This window comes from Schistocerca gregaria, unplaced genomic scaffold (assembly GCF_023897955.1).
Source record: "Schistocerca gregaria isolate iqSchGreg1 unplaced genomic scaffold, iqSchGreg1.2 ptg000570l, whole genome shotgun sequence".
NCBI classification, from domain to species: Eukaryota; Metazoa; Arthropoda; class Insecta; order Orthoptera; family Acrididae; genus Schistocerca; species Schistocerca gregaria.
This window is the reverse complement of record NW_026061961.1, coordinates 172,673-185,533: the sequence shown is the minus strand read 5'-3', so window position 1 is coordinate 185,533 and position 12,861 is coordinate 172,673. Positions and strand designations below refer to the sequence as shown.

General features: G+C 52.8%; 1 protein-coding gene and 17 non-coding genes across 18 annotated transcripts in view; all 18 read right to left on the bottom strand.

Annotated features, from left to right (window-relative positions):
- Positions 1-12,861, bottom strand: part of LOC126315461 (uncharacterized) — a gene marked incomplete at its 3' end in the record, with an annotated part of 119,611 nt that overhangs the window by 35,902 nt on the left and 70,848 nt on the right. Inside the window, exon 6 of the mRNA XM_049992704.1 lies at positions 2,507-3,304. Within this exon, the coding sequence (XP_049848661.1) occupies positions 2,507-3,304 (798 nt within the window). The remainder of the gene's footprint in view (positions 1-2,506; positions 3,305-12,861) is intronic.
- On the bottom strand, positions 4,725-4,796 carry Trnah-gug (transfer RNA histidin (anticodon GUG)). The gene has a single exon. It is a non-coding gene; the product is annotated as a tRNA-His (tRNA).
- Positions 5,183-5,254, bottom strand: Trnae-cuc (transfer RNA glutamic acid (anticodon CUC)). The gene has a single exon. It is a non-coding gene; the product is annotated as a tRNA-Glu (tRNA).
- Trnal-uag (transfer RNA leucine (anticodon UAG)) lies at positions 5,700-5,781 on the bottom strand. The gene has a single exon. It is a non-coding gene; the product is annotated as a tRNA-Leu (tRNA).
- On the bottom strand, positions 6,235-6,306 carry Trnah-gug (transfer RNA histidin (anticodon GUG)). Its single transcript has one exon. It is a non-coding gene; the product is annotated as a tRNA-His (tRNA).
- Positions 6,693-6,764, bottom strand: Trnae-cuc (transfer RNA glutamic acid (anticodon CUC)). Its single transcript has one exon. It is a non-coding gene; the product is annotated as a tRNA-Glu (tRNA).
- Trnal-uag (transfer RNA leucine (anticodon UAG)) lies at positions 7,210-7,291 on the bottom strand. Its single transcript has one exon. It is a non-coding gene; the product is annotated as a tRNA-Leu (tRNA).
- Positions 7,745-7,816, bottom strand: Trnah-gug (transfer RNA histidin (anticodon GUG)). The gene has a single exon. It is a non-coding gene; the product is annotated as a tRNA-His (tRNA).
- Trnae-cuc (transfer RNA glutamic acid (anticodon CUC)) lies at positions 8,203-8,274 on the bottom strand. The gene has a single exon. It is a non-coding gene; the product is annotated as a tRNA-Glu (tRNA).
- Positions 8,720-8,801, bottom strand: Trnal-uag (transfer RNA leucine (anticodon UAG)). Its single transcript has one exon. It is a non-coding gene; the product is annotated as a tRNA-Leu (tRNA).
- Positions 9,255-9,326, bottom strand: Trnah-gug (transfer RNA histidin (anticodon GUG)). The gene has a single exon. It is a non-coding gene; the product is annotated as a tRNA-His (tRNA).
- Positions 9,713-9,784, bottom strand: Trnae-cuc (transfer RNA glutamic acid (anticodon CUC)). The gene has a single exon. It is a non-coding gene; the product is annotated as a tRNA-Glu (tRNA).
- On the bottom strand, positions 10,230-10,311 carry Trnal-uag (transfer RNA leucine (anticodon UAG)). The gene has a single exon. It is a non-coding gene; the product is annotated as a tRNA-Leu (tRNA).
- Positions 10,765-10,836, bottom strand: Trnah-gug (transfer RNA histidin (anticodon GUG)). Its single transcript has one exon. It is a non-coding gene; the product is annotated as a tRNA-His (tRNA).
- Positions 11,223-11,294, bottom strand: Trnae-cuc (transfer RNA glutamic acid (anticodon CUC)). Its single transcript has one exon. It is a non-coding gene; the product is annotated as a tRNA-Glu (tRNA).
- Positions 11,740-11,821, bottom strand: Trnal-uag (transfer RNA leucine (anticodon UAG)). The gene has a single exon. It is a non-coding gene; the product is annotated as a tRNA-Leu (tRNA).
- Trnah-gug (transfer RNA histidin (anticodon GUG)) lies at positions 12,275-12,346 on the bottom strand. Its single transcript has one exon. It is a non-coding gene; the product is annotated as a tRNA-His (tRNA).
- Trnae-cuc (transfer RNA glutamic acid (anticodon CUC)) lies at positions 12,733-12,804 on the bottom strand. The gene has a single exon. It is a non-coding gene; the product is annotated as a tRNA-Glu (tRNA).

Here is a 12,861-nt window from a genome sequence, read left to right as displayed (position 1 = left end):
GCACAGCACACGTCTGATGTTCACAGAGAACGCGCGGCATGACTTGCCGCAGTCTGTGCGCGACGCACCTCGCCATGATCTTATAGTCCGCGTTTAACAGAGTGATCGGTCGAACAGCGTGGATATTCGGCATCGCTTTCGATTTGGGAATGAGCGTGATGCATCCCGCTGCAAATTCCGTTGGTAGAGGAGCGCCATTAAGAATTTCATTCGCGATACCGGTTAACGTATCGCGTAAAAGGTTAAAAAATTGCAAATAAAATTCAGCGGGAATGCCGTCCGTTCCGGGAGATTTTCCCCTAGGACTTCGCTTGACAGCTTCGTGCAATTCATCGGACGTAAAAGCCTCATTAAGATGGACACGGTCTGTGCGACGTAAAACATTAGGAATCCCCTGTAAAAGACGACGCAGCGCAGCGGGTTCGACATCAACGTCCCGAAAGAGAGACTCAAAATGTGCGTGGATTTCCCTCTCAATCGTCACCCTGTCGGAAGTCTTTGTTCCATCCCGAGTGACCCACGCATTAAAGGCCAATCGTTCGCGCATCTTCCGCTCTCTGTTAAGATGATATATAGAGAGCGGCTCCCCGTCCACGGCACCCACAGGTTGGCACCGAGTAACCGGCCCCCTACCCTTTCGCCGCAGATCGGTCAAAAGTTCGGCCTGAAATTGTTTAAAAATGGGAAGAAGATGCGGCTGGGCCGTAACTTGGCGGGCGAGGTCCTTCAAACAGCTCTGATAAAACTGTGACGTCGAGCGACGCCAGTGCGCTGCGTCTCGGCTAAAATTAATTAAAAAGGTCCGGACTGCAGGTTTGGCAGTGCCAACCCACCACCTGAGAACGCTACTATCACCGGGTTTAGCCTGCAGAAGTTTGTGCCACATATCAGTGAAGCACTGCTGAAAATGAGAGTCGGCCAGCAGGCTGCAGTTAAACTTCCATAGATTTCGGCGATAGGAAGGCCTAAAAAATGGAAGCGAAAGTTCACAAAAATAACTGCAATGATCTGAAAAAATAACTGGCCTAACCTCAGATCGAACCACCGGGGCCGCTAGTGACGATGACACATAGATCCGATCAAGTCGGCTGTGTCCCTGTGGATAAAAATAGGTAAATTGGGTGTCAACCGGGTGGAGCATTCGCCACGTGTCCTGCAGATTAAAACTTGTGAGAAGCGTGTGGAGTTCCTGACACTTGTTGGGGCGCGGCTCCTGATCGCGGTCATCGGTGACCGCATTAAAATCACCGCCGAGAATTACATGAGCGGAATTACGGTGCAAAACCTCACACAGCTCCTGACTATAAAAGAGCCGCCGCGCCGCGTAGTCGCTACCGGAAGGAGCATAAACATTAACAAACGTGACGCCTTCAATAGTGCACGCAATAGCGCGGCCAGTAGGGAGACACTCGATATTAGTGACATTGAGCCCGGGGCAGACTAAAATAGCTGTACCGGTGACATTGTCTGACACCACATTATCCACAATAACGTAGTCACTCAGATCGGTTAAAAGAAGGAGAGCCTCCCGTGTCACTTCTTGCAAAAAGGCGACATGGCAACGGGTTTCACATAAAAGAGTTTTTAAGGCAAAGACCTTATGAGGACTACGCATTTTGTTAACATTAACAGTAAGTATATGCCAACGACGCGTGTCAGGAACCATACACAACGCAAGGAGCAACAAATATAGTGTGCACAAGAAGCGAGGCAGTATCGCTGCGTAGATAACAAGTAATGTAGACAAGATCGGCGGCGGGGGGCACACACCAGACACAACAAAGACAAGAAATAACAAGAAGAATAAAATTCAAAGAAGCGTGCACAACGGTGGAAGCATTGGCGTCACAAGGAGCACACACTGTTTCAACACAAAACGACTAAAAGTTCCGCCAGCGGACAATAAACACCAGACATTTTCAAAGGCTAAAACTTAGGTCCGCAAAAAAAATTGCATGCACACGTGCCGCTAAAAATATGCAAGGAAGTGGCAAGCACAGTAAAATATGTCTAAAACGGATGTCACACATCAGACGCGCGAAAAAAAGGTATACGCACCACAAAAGCGGCACATGCACCGGTATGACAGCACATGGTCTTGAGAGGAACGGGGTAAACACACAAAAAACGCGTGTCAGACCCCATACACAACAAAACTACACAACTGTGTGAAAAATGAATGCTCACATCTGGAAAAGCACCCGTGTATCCATAAGGATCCAAGTGAGCGGCAAGAACGACTAAAATGTGCCTCCTACGAGCGGCTGGCACCCAACACATTTAAAAATACCAAACACATTTAAAATACACACCAAATAAAAACACACAACGACGGGTGCAGTGGCGCTGCCAAAATTACACTCGCGTGCGAAAATACAGGTTAAAACGCGCAACAGACCGGTGTCACACAAGATAGGCAAGAATACGCCACAAAAAACAACGTTAAACTTAGGCAACGGCGGATGCAATCACGCTGCCAAGCAAAGAGCAAAGTCGCGCTACGTACCGGCTCCAGTGCCGTCGTCCACCTCCACGTCCGCCGCCCAGTCACACTTATCACCGGAAAACACGGGGGGCTGAACCACCTCCGTGTCCATACTAACAGCGGCACCGAAAGGAGCCGCCGTGGCAGGTCCAGCGCCGACGGCAGAAACAGATCCAGAATCCTGCGAGTGCGGCCGGATGCGACGGCAATGTGAGTCGTCCGATTTACGTTTGGCTGCCAAGTGTGCAGGAGACACGCCCTGAACAACGTCCATCGCCATACCGCTTGCTACGACAGGCTCCGTTTTAGTAAGGAGAACCTTTAGCTGCCGCACTTTCTCGTCCCGCTTGGACTCCGCGGAACTCACGGACGCCTCGGGCTGACTGCAAGCAGCAGGCCGCTGCCGACGGCGTTCGGAAGCCGGCGCCTGCCGCGAGTCAACAACCGCGCGCTGCGAGGCCCGTTGCAATTTTTTTAGTTTAGAGGTGGACTTGTACGGTGGAACACAAGTTACCACTGGGGACGGCGTTCGCGCCTTACGAGAGGAGACACCCGAAATACTCGCGCTGCGAATGCGGGGAACGTTTTCAGCCCTCTCAGTCGGCCTTTCCCGACGCGGCTTGGGTTCCGCGGGGGCGTCAAGACGCTCCTCACGGTCTACAGCAACGACGGCAGCAGCGGACACATTCTCATTCACAACAGTGGGAGCAGCCTCTGATACGGGTTCTAATACGGACAGCGTTACATCAGCCGGTACAGGGTCAGACATAATCGGTAGCTCAATTTTGTCAACAGCCTGCGTATCAGGCACGGGGGCCGCTACATCGACAGGCAAAGAAATCACAGGCAACGCCGGGGAGCTATCAGCAACAGGAACGGAAGGTGTAACGTCCATAGCCACAACGTCGGTCGCAATCGCAGGTGCAGACACACGACTCGCACGTGCGGGGGAGGCGCCAAGCGCGACTGACGCCCACGTCACCTCATCCTGACCGTCTGTCCTTGGTAATTGCACAGGGCGACTACGTTTCGGACAGTCCTGTCGAAAATGTCCGGTACCATTGCAAAAAGAACAGGTTGCCGGTTGACCGCTATAAGTAATAAAGGCCCGATGGCCAGCAACAACAACAAAAGACGGTATATGCTGTCGGACAATCATGCGGACACTGCGAACACCGTTCTCAACGTCGTAATGATAAGCTGACGACCATTTCTCTTTTACGACCGAAAGCACTGTACCATACGGAAGTAAACTACGAGAAATAGTTTCATTACGGACTTCGAATGGCAGGTTAAACACGCGAACAGTGCGTATACCATAACCCGCGTTCGATAACACAACATCACTAATAGTACCGTCAAGGTGCCTGATTTTACGTATACCACCATTCACATTGACTAGAGTATCACACATATCGGAAGACGACAGTTTTAAAAATACCGAGTTAAGGAACGCGTCAAGTTGAACGCCAAGAACAACACTTTTCGGTAATTGAAGATCACTTTTAATCCATTCATGAATCTCGAAAGCCGTAGGCCTACGCACGGATCTATCAAACGCGCACTGAATATTGTTCTGACGATTCTCTGAATGATTGAGATCCATGGTACTCACGAGAATAACAAACTACTGAAGAAACAGCGCCGCGAAGCACACGCCGCCGACCGCGATCCGCAGGTAAACACCGCCCGACACGCCGCAGCGAGCGCGCGATGTGTTCGGGCCCACGGCTCCGAAGAGACTGGTGCCGAAAACCAGCGCCTTAGACCGCTCGGCCACGTTACCGTTGCAGCAGCACCGGCAAAACGTTTCATTTGTACTACAAAGGTCACTTCGAAATGGAAGTATCTTGGCAATCGCCGTGCCATGTCCACTGGAAGCATCTCTTTAGGCCGTCCACAACAAGAAAATGCCGTGCCCGCCGTATGGTAGCGACGCCACTTGTCTGTAGCTGTCGCAGTTAAGGAGACAGCATCAAGAGACGTTTTCGTGCCGTGACCATGTTTCGAAACCTGGGCTTTTCGTAACCACTAAAGTATCATAGCTGTACCTGTCAGGCGGAGCTAGAATGTTCCATGTAACAGACATATGTGAGCTCAAGAAGATTGCACTTGTGATGAAGTGGTAGTACGGACTGCGGCCTGCGGAACACGAGTGAAAAACCAAGGAAGCACTGTGATTTCGGGTACTCGTGCACTATCGTCAATGCAATGGCAGCAAGGAAAAACTTTCAAAAATTGCCGTGACCAGGATTCGAACCTGGGTTATTGCGGCCACAACGCAATGTCCTAACCACTAGACGATCACGGCCATGGCCACGGAGGCGCCCACGGAAGCAGTTGGCTGGAATGCAAGTGTCGATACACAGCAAAGCCTAGGCCAAGGTGTACGCCACAGCAGTGGCAGACACGATCTCCATCACATGCATGCGAGCAAATGAACGTGCCTGCGCTGTCAGTACACTAACTACAGTGGTTAGCTGCATCCACCTCCGTGGCAATGTGTTGCAGACCTCCAAGCCTCTTGACAACAGGTACCGGTATGTGGCTGGATAACAAGTGGATAGACGCCGCATCTCTCTCGCCGTCAGGTGTTGCAACGAATCATACTTAACGTGGCTTTGTGCACGCGTCAGCGTAGCGTCAGTCGAGCAAAGTCGAGACAAGTCGCATAAGAGGAGCAACAAAAACGCGCACTTCCGGTACCGGGAATCGAACCCGGGCCTCCTGGGTGAGAGCCAGGTATCCTAGCCACTAGACCACACCGGATAACGACGGCAGCGCTCCTCCAGCGAACGCAGCAGCAACCCACGGTTAATCGACGACAAGTGTAAAAAAATCCACTCTCGCGCGTTATAGAGCGGCGTGCTCCGGACGCATTTCGTGGAGACGAACGCCAGCAATGATGAGAGCAAAAGGCGCCTACAAATCCTGTCGTTGCACCACGCACTGTTCTACGACAATTCACGAAACAGACGCTCACGCCTTGTTGTGCCGTTTTCTTTGCGGGCAATGAGTGCAGCTGTCTACGACACAGGCTACATTACACGTTTGGCACCTGTGGGTTTGGAACCCACGCCTCCGAAGAGACTGGTGCCTGATACCAGCGCCTGAGACCGCTCGGCCACGCTACCTACACAACACGCGCGTCACAAGAGCTGCGTCCTACCCCACGAGAACACACCGCATCGGCACAAAAATGAGACGTCAAAATTGGCAACGGTGGGATTCGAACCCACGCCTCCGAAGAGACTGGTGCCTAAAACCAGCGCCTTAGACCGCTCGGCCACGTTACCGTTGCAGCAGCACCGGCAAAACGTTTCATTTGTACTACAAAGGTCACTTCGAAATGGAAGTATCTTGGCAATCGCCGTGCCATGTCCACTGGAAGCATCTCTTTAGGCCGTCCACAACAAGAAAATGCCGTGCCCGCCGTATGGTAGCGACGCCACTTGTCTGTAGCTGTCGCAGTTAAGGAGACAGCATCAAGAGACGTTTTCGTGCCGTGACCATGTTTCGAAACCTGGGCTTTTCGTAACCACTAAAGTATCATAGCTGTACCTGTCAGGCGGAGCTAGAATGTTCCATGTAACAGACATATGTGAGCTCAAGAAGATTGCACTTGTGATGAAGTGGTAGTACGGACTGCGGCCTGCGGAACACGAGTGAAAAACCAAGGAAGCACTGTGATTTCGGGTACTCGTGCACTATCGTCAATGCAATGGCAGCAAGGAAAAACTTTCAAAAATTGCCGTGACCAGGATTCGAACCTGGGTTATTGCGGCCACAACGCAATGTCCTAACCACTAGACGATCACGGCCATGGCCACGGAGGCGCCCACGGAAGCAGTTGGCTGGAATGCAAGTGTCGATACACAGCAAAGCCTAGGCCAAGGTGTACGCCACAGCAGTGGCAGACACGATCTCCATCACATGCATGCGAGCAAATGAACGTGCCTGCGCTGTCAGTACACTAACTACAGTGGTTAGCTGCATCCACCTCCGTGGCAATGTGTTGCAGACCTCCAAGCCTCTTGACAACAGGTACCGGTATGTGGCTGGATAACAAGTGGATAGACGCCGCATCTCTCTCGCCGTCAGGTGTTGCAACGAATCATACTTAACGTGGCTTTGTGCACGCGTCAGCGTAGCGTCAGTCGAGCAAAGTCGAGACAAGTCGCATAAGAGGAGCAACAAAAACGCGCACTTCCGGTACCGGGAATCGAACCCGGGCCTCCTGGGTGAGAGCCAGGTATCCTAGCCACTAGACCACACCGGATAACGACGGCAGCGCTCCTCCAGCGAACGCAGCAGCAACCCACGGTTAATCGACGACAAGTGTAAAAAAATCCACTCTCGCGCGTTATAGAGCGGCGTGCTCCGGACGCATTTCGTGGAGACGAACGCCAGCAATGATGAGAGCAAAAGGCGCCTACAAATCCTGTCGTTGCACCACGCACTGTTCTACGACAATTCACGAAACAGACGCTCACGCCTTGTTGTGCCGTTTTCTTTGCGGGCAATGAGTGCAGCTGTCTACGACACAGGCTACATTACACGTTTGGCACCTGTGGGTTTGGAACCCACGCCTCCGAAGAGACTGGTGCCTGATACCAGCGCCTGAGACCGCTCGGCCACGCTACCTACACAACACGCGCGTCACAAGAGCTGCGTCCTACCCCACGAGAACACACCGCATCGGCACAAAAATGAGACGTCAAAATTGGCAACGGTGGGATTCGAACCCACGCCTCCGAAGAGACTGGTGCCTAAAACCAGCGCCTTAGACCGCTCGGCCACGTTACCGTTGCAGCAGCACCGGCAAAACGTTTCATTTGTACTACAAAGGTCACTTCGAAATGGAAGTATCTTGGCAATCGCCGTGCCATGTCCACTGGAAGCATCTCTTTAGGCCGTCCACAACAAGAAAATGCCGTGCCCGCCGTATGGTAGCGACGCCACTTGTCTGTAGCTGTCGCAGTTAAGGAGACAGCATCAAGAGACGTTTTCGTGCCGTGACCATGTTTCGAAACCTGGGCTTTTCGTAACCACTAAAGTATCATAGCTGTACCTGTCAGGCGGAGCTAGAATGTTCCATGTAACAGACATATGTGAGCTCAAGAAGATTGCACTTGTGATGAAGTGGTAGTACGGACTGCGGCCTGCGGAACACGAGTGAAAAACCAAGGAAGCACTGTGATTTCGGGTACTCGTGCACTATCGTCAATGCAATGGCAGCAAGGAAAAACTTTCAAAAATTGCCGTGACCAGGATTCGAACCTGGGTTATTGCGGCCACAACGCAATGTCCTAACCACTAGACGATCACGGCCATGGCCACGGAGGCGCCCACGGAAGCAGTTGGCTGGAATGCAAGTGTCGATACACAGCAAAGCCTAGGCCAAGGTGTACGCCACAGCAGTGGCAGACACGATCTCCATCACATGCATGCGAGCAAATGAACGTGCCTGCGCTGTCAGTACACTAACTACAGTGGTTAGCTGCATCCACCTCCGTGGCAATGTGTTGCAGACCTCCAAGCCTCTTGACAACAGGTACCGGTATGTGGCTGGATAACAAGTGGATAGACGCCGCATCTCTCTCGCCGTCAGGTGTTGCAACGAATCATACTTAACGTGGCTTTGTGCACGCGTCAGCGTAGCGTCAGTCGAGCAAAGTCGAGACAAGTCGCATAAGAGGAGCAACAAAAACGCGCACTTCCGGTACCGGGAATCGAACCCGGGCCTCCTGGGTGAGAGCCAGGTATCCTAGCCACTAGACCACACCGGATAACGACGGCAGCGCTCCTCCAGCGAACGCAGCAGCAACCCACGGTTAATCGACGACAAGTGTAAAAAAATCCACTCTCGCGCGTTATAGAGCGGCGTGCTCCGGACGCATTTCGTGGAGACGAACGCCAGCAATGATGAGAGCAAAAGGCGCCTACAAATCCTGTCGTTGCACCACGCACTGTTCTACGACAATTCACGAAACAGACGCTCACGCCTTGTTGTGCCGTTTTCTTTGCGGGCAATGAGTGCAGCTGTCTACGACACAGGCTACATTACACGTTTGGCACCTGTGGGTTTGGAACCCACGCCTCCGAAGAGACTGGTGCCTGATACCAGCGCCTGAGACCGCTCGGCCACGCTACCTACACAACACGCGCGTCACAAGAGCTGCGTCCTACCCCACGAGAACACACCGCATCGGCACAAAAATGAGACGTCAAAATTGGCAACGGTGGGATTCGAACCCACGCCTCCGAAGAGACTGGTGCCTAAAACCAGCGCCTTAGACCGCTCGGCCACGTTACCGTTGCAGCAGCACCGGCAAAACGTTTCATTTGTACTACAAAGGTCACTTCGAAATGGAAGTATCTTGGCAATCGCCGTGCCATGTCCACTGGAAGCATCTCTTTAGGCCGTCCACAACAAGAAAATGCCGTGCCCGCCGTATGGTAGCGACGCCACTTGTCTGTAGCTGTCGCAGTTAAGGAGACAGCATCAAGAGACGTTTTCGTGCCGTGACCATGTTTCGAAACCTGGGCTTTTCGTAACCACTAAAGTATCATAGCTGTACCTGTCAGGCGGAGCTAGAATGTTCCATGTAACAGACATATGTGAGCTCAAGAAGATTGCACTTGTGATGAAGTGGTAGTACGGACTGCGGCCTGCGGAACACGAGTGAAAAACCAAGGAAGCACTGTGATTTCGGGTACTCGTGCACTATCGTCAATGCAATGGCAGCAAGGAAAAACTTTCAAAAATTGCCGTGACCAGGATTCGAACCTGGGTTATTGCGGCCACAACGCAATGTCCTAACCACTAGACGATCACGGCCATGGCCACGGAGGCGCCCACGGAAGCAGTTGGCTGGAATGCAAGTGTCGATACACAGCAAAGCCTAGGCCAAGGTGTACGCCACAGCAGTGGCAGACACGATCTCCATCACATGCATGCGAGCAAATGAACGTGCCTGCGCTGTCAGTACACTAACTACAGTGGTTAGCTGCATCCACCTCCGTGGCAATGTGTTGCAGACCTCCAAGCCTCTTGACAACAGGTACCGGTATGTGGCTGGATAACAAGTGGATAGACGCCGCATCTCTCTCGCCGTCAGGTGTTGCAACGAATCATACTTAACGTGGCTTTGTGCACGCGTCAGCGTAGCGTCAGTCGAGCAAAGTCGAGACAAGTCGCATAAGAGGAGCAACAAAAACGCGCACTTCCGGTACCGGGAATCGAACCCGGGCCTCCTGGGTGAGAGCCAGGTATCCTAGCCACTAGACCACACCGGATAACGACGGCAGCGCTCCTCCAGCGAACGCAGCAGCAACCCACGGTTAATCGACGACAAGTGTAAAAAAATCCACTCTCGCGCGTTATAGAGCGGCGTGCTCCGGACGCATTTCGTGGAGACGAACGCCAGCAATGATGAGAGCAAAAGGCGCCTACAAATCCTGTCGTTGCACCACGCACTGTTCTACGACAATTCACGAAACAGACGCTCACGCCTTGTTGTGCCGTTTTCTTTGCGGGCAAAGAGTGCAGCTGTCTACGACACAGGCTACATTACACGTTTGGCACCTGTGGGTTTGGAACCCACGCCTCCGAAGAGACTGGTGCCTGATACCAGCGCCTGAGACCGCTCGGCCACGCTACCTACACAACACGCGCGTCACAAGAGCTGCGTCCTACCCCACGAGAACACACCGCATCGGCACAAAAATGAGACGTCAAAATTGGCAACGGTGGGATTCGAACCCACGCCTCCGAAGAGACTGGTGCCTAAAACCAGCGCCTTAGACCGCTCGGCCACGTTACCGTTGCAGCAGCACCGGCAAAACGTTTCATTTGTACTACAAAGGTCACTTCGAAATGGAAGTATCTTGGCAATCGCCGTGCCATGTCCACTGGAAGCATCTCTTTAGGCCGTCCACAACAAGAAAATGCCGTGCCCGCCGTATGGTAGCGACGCCACTTGTCTGTAGCTGTCGCAGTTAAGGAGACAGCATCAAGAGACGTTTTCGTGCCGTGACCATGTTTCGAAACCTGGGCTTTCCGTAACCACTAAAGTATCATAGCTGTACCTGTCAGGCGGAGCTAGAATGTTCCATGTAACAGACATATGTGAGCTCAAGAAGATTGCACTTGTGATGAAGTGGTAGTACGGACTGCGGCCTGCGGAACACGAGTGAAAAACCAAGGAAGCACTGTGATTTCGGGTACTCGTGCACTATCGTCAATGCAATGGCAGCAAGGAAAAACTTTCAAAAATTGCCGTGACCAGGATTCGAACCTGGGTTATTGCGGCCACAACGCAATGTCCTAACCACTAGACGATCACGGCCATGGCCACGGAGGCGCCCACGGAAGCAGCTGGCTGGAATGCAAGTGTCGATACACAGCAAAGCCTAGGCCAAGGTGTACGCCACAGCAGTGGCAGACACGATCTCCATCACATGCATGCGAGCAAATGAACGTGCCTGCGCTGTCAGTACACTAACTACAGTGGTTAGCTGCATCCACCTCCGTGGCAATGTGTTGCAGACCTCCAAGCCTCTTGACAACAGGTACCGGTATGTGGCTGGATAACAAGTGGATAGACGCCGCATCTCTCTCGCCGTCAGGTGTTGCAACGAATCATACTTAACGTGGCTTTGTGCACGCGTCAGCGTAGCGTCAGTCGAGCAAAGTCGAGACAAGTCGCATAAGAGGAGCAACAAAAACGCGCACTTCCGGTACCGGGAATCGAACCCGGGCCTCCTGGGTGAGAGCCAGGTATCCTAGCCACTAGACCACACCGGATAACGACGGCAGCGCTCCTCCAGCGAACGCAGCAGCAACCCACGGTTAATCGACGACAAGTGTAAAAAAATCCACTCTCGCGCGTTATAGAGCGGCGTGCTCCGGACGCATTTCGTGGAGACGAACGCCAGCAATGATGAGAGCAAAAGGCGCCTACAAATCCTGTCGTTGCACCACGCACTGTTCTACGACAATTCACGAAACAGACGCTCACGCCTTGTTGTGCCGTTTTCTTTGCGGGCAAAGAGTGCAGCTGTCTACGACACAGGCTACATTACACGTTTGGCACCTGTGGGTTTGGAACCCACGCCTCCGAAGAGACTGGTGCCTGATACCAGCGCCTGAGACCGCTCGGCCACGCTACCTACACAACACGCGCGTCACAAGAGCTGCGTCCTACCCCACGAGAACACACCGCATCGGCACAAAAATGAGACGTCAAAATTGGCAACGGTGGGATTCGAACCCACGCCTCCGAAGAGACTGGTGCCTAAAACCAGCGCCTTAGACCGCTCGGCCACGTTACCGTTGCAGCAGCACCGGCAAAACGTTTCATTTGTACTACAAAGGTCACTTCGAAATGGAAGTATCTTGGCAATCGCCGTGCCATGTCCACTGGAAGCATCTCTTTAGGCCGTCCACAACAAGAAAATGCCGTGCCCGCCGTATGGTAGCGACGCCACTTGTCTGTAGCTGTCGCAGTTAAGGAGACAGCATCAAGAGACGTTTTCGTGCCGTGACCATGTTTCGAAACCTGGGCTTTCCGTAACCACTAAAGTATCATAGCTGTACCTGTCAGGCGGAGCTAGAATGTTCCATGTAACAGACATATGTGAGCTCAAGAAGATTGCACTTGTGATGAAGTGGTAGTACGGACTGCGGCCTGCGGAACACGAGTGAAAAACCAAGGAAGCACTGTGATTTCGGGTACTCGTGCACTATCGTCAATGCAATGGCAGCAAGGAAAAACTTTCAAAAATTGCCGTGACCAGGATTCGAACCTGGGTTATTGCGGCCACAACGCAATGTCCTAACCACTAGACGAACACGGCCATGGCCACGGAGGCGCCCACGGAAGCAGCTGGCTGGAATGCAAGTGTCGATACACAGCAAAGCCTAGGCCAAGGTGTACGCCACAGCAGTGGCAGACACGATCTCCATCACATGCATGCGAGCAAATGAACGTGCCTGCGCTGTCAGTACACTAACTACAGTGGTTAGCTGCATCCACCTCCGTGGCAATGTGTTGCAGACCTCCAAGCCTCTTGACAACAGGTACCGGTATGTGGCTGGATAACAAGTGGATAGACGCCGCATCTCTCTCGCCGTCAGGTGTTGCAACGAATCATACTTAACGTGGCTTTGTGCACGCGTCAGCGTAGCGTCAGTCGAGCAAAGTCGAGACAAGTCGCATAAGAGGAGCAACAAAAACGCGCACTTCCGGTACCGGGAATCGAACCCGGGCCTCCTGGGTGAGAGCCAGGTATCCTAGCCACTAGACCACACCGGATAACGACGGCAGCGCTCCTCCAGCGAACGCAGCAGCAACCCACGGTTAATCGACGAC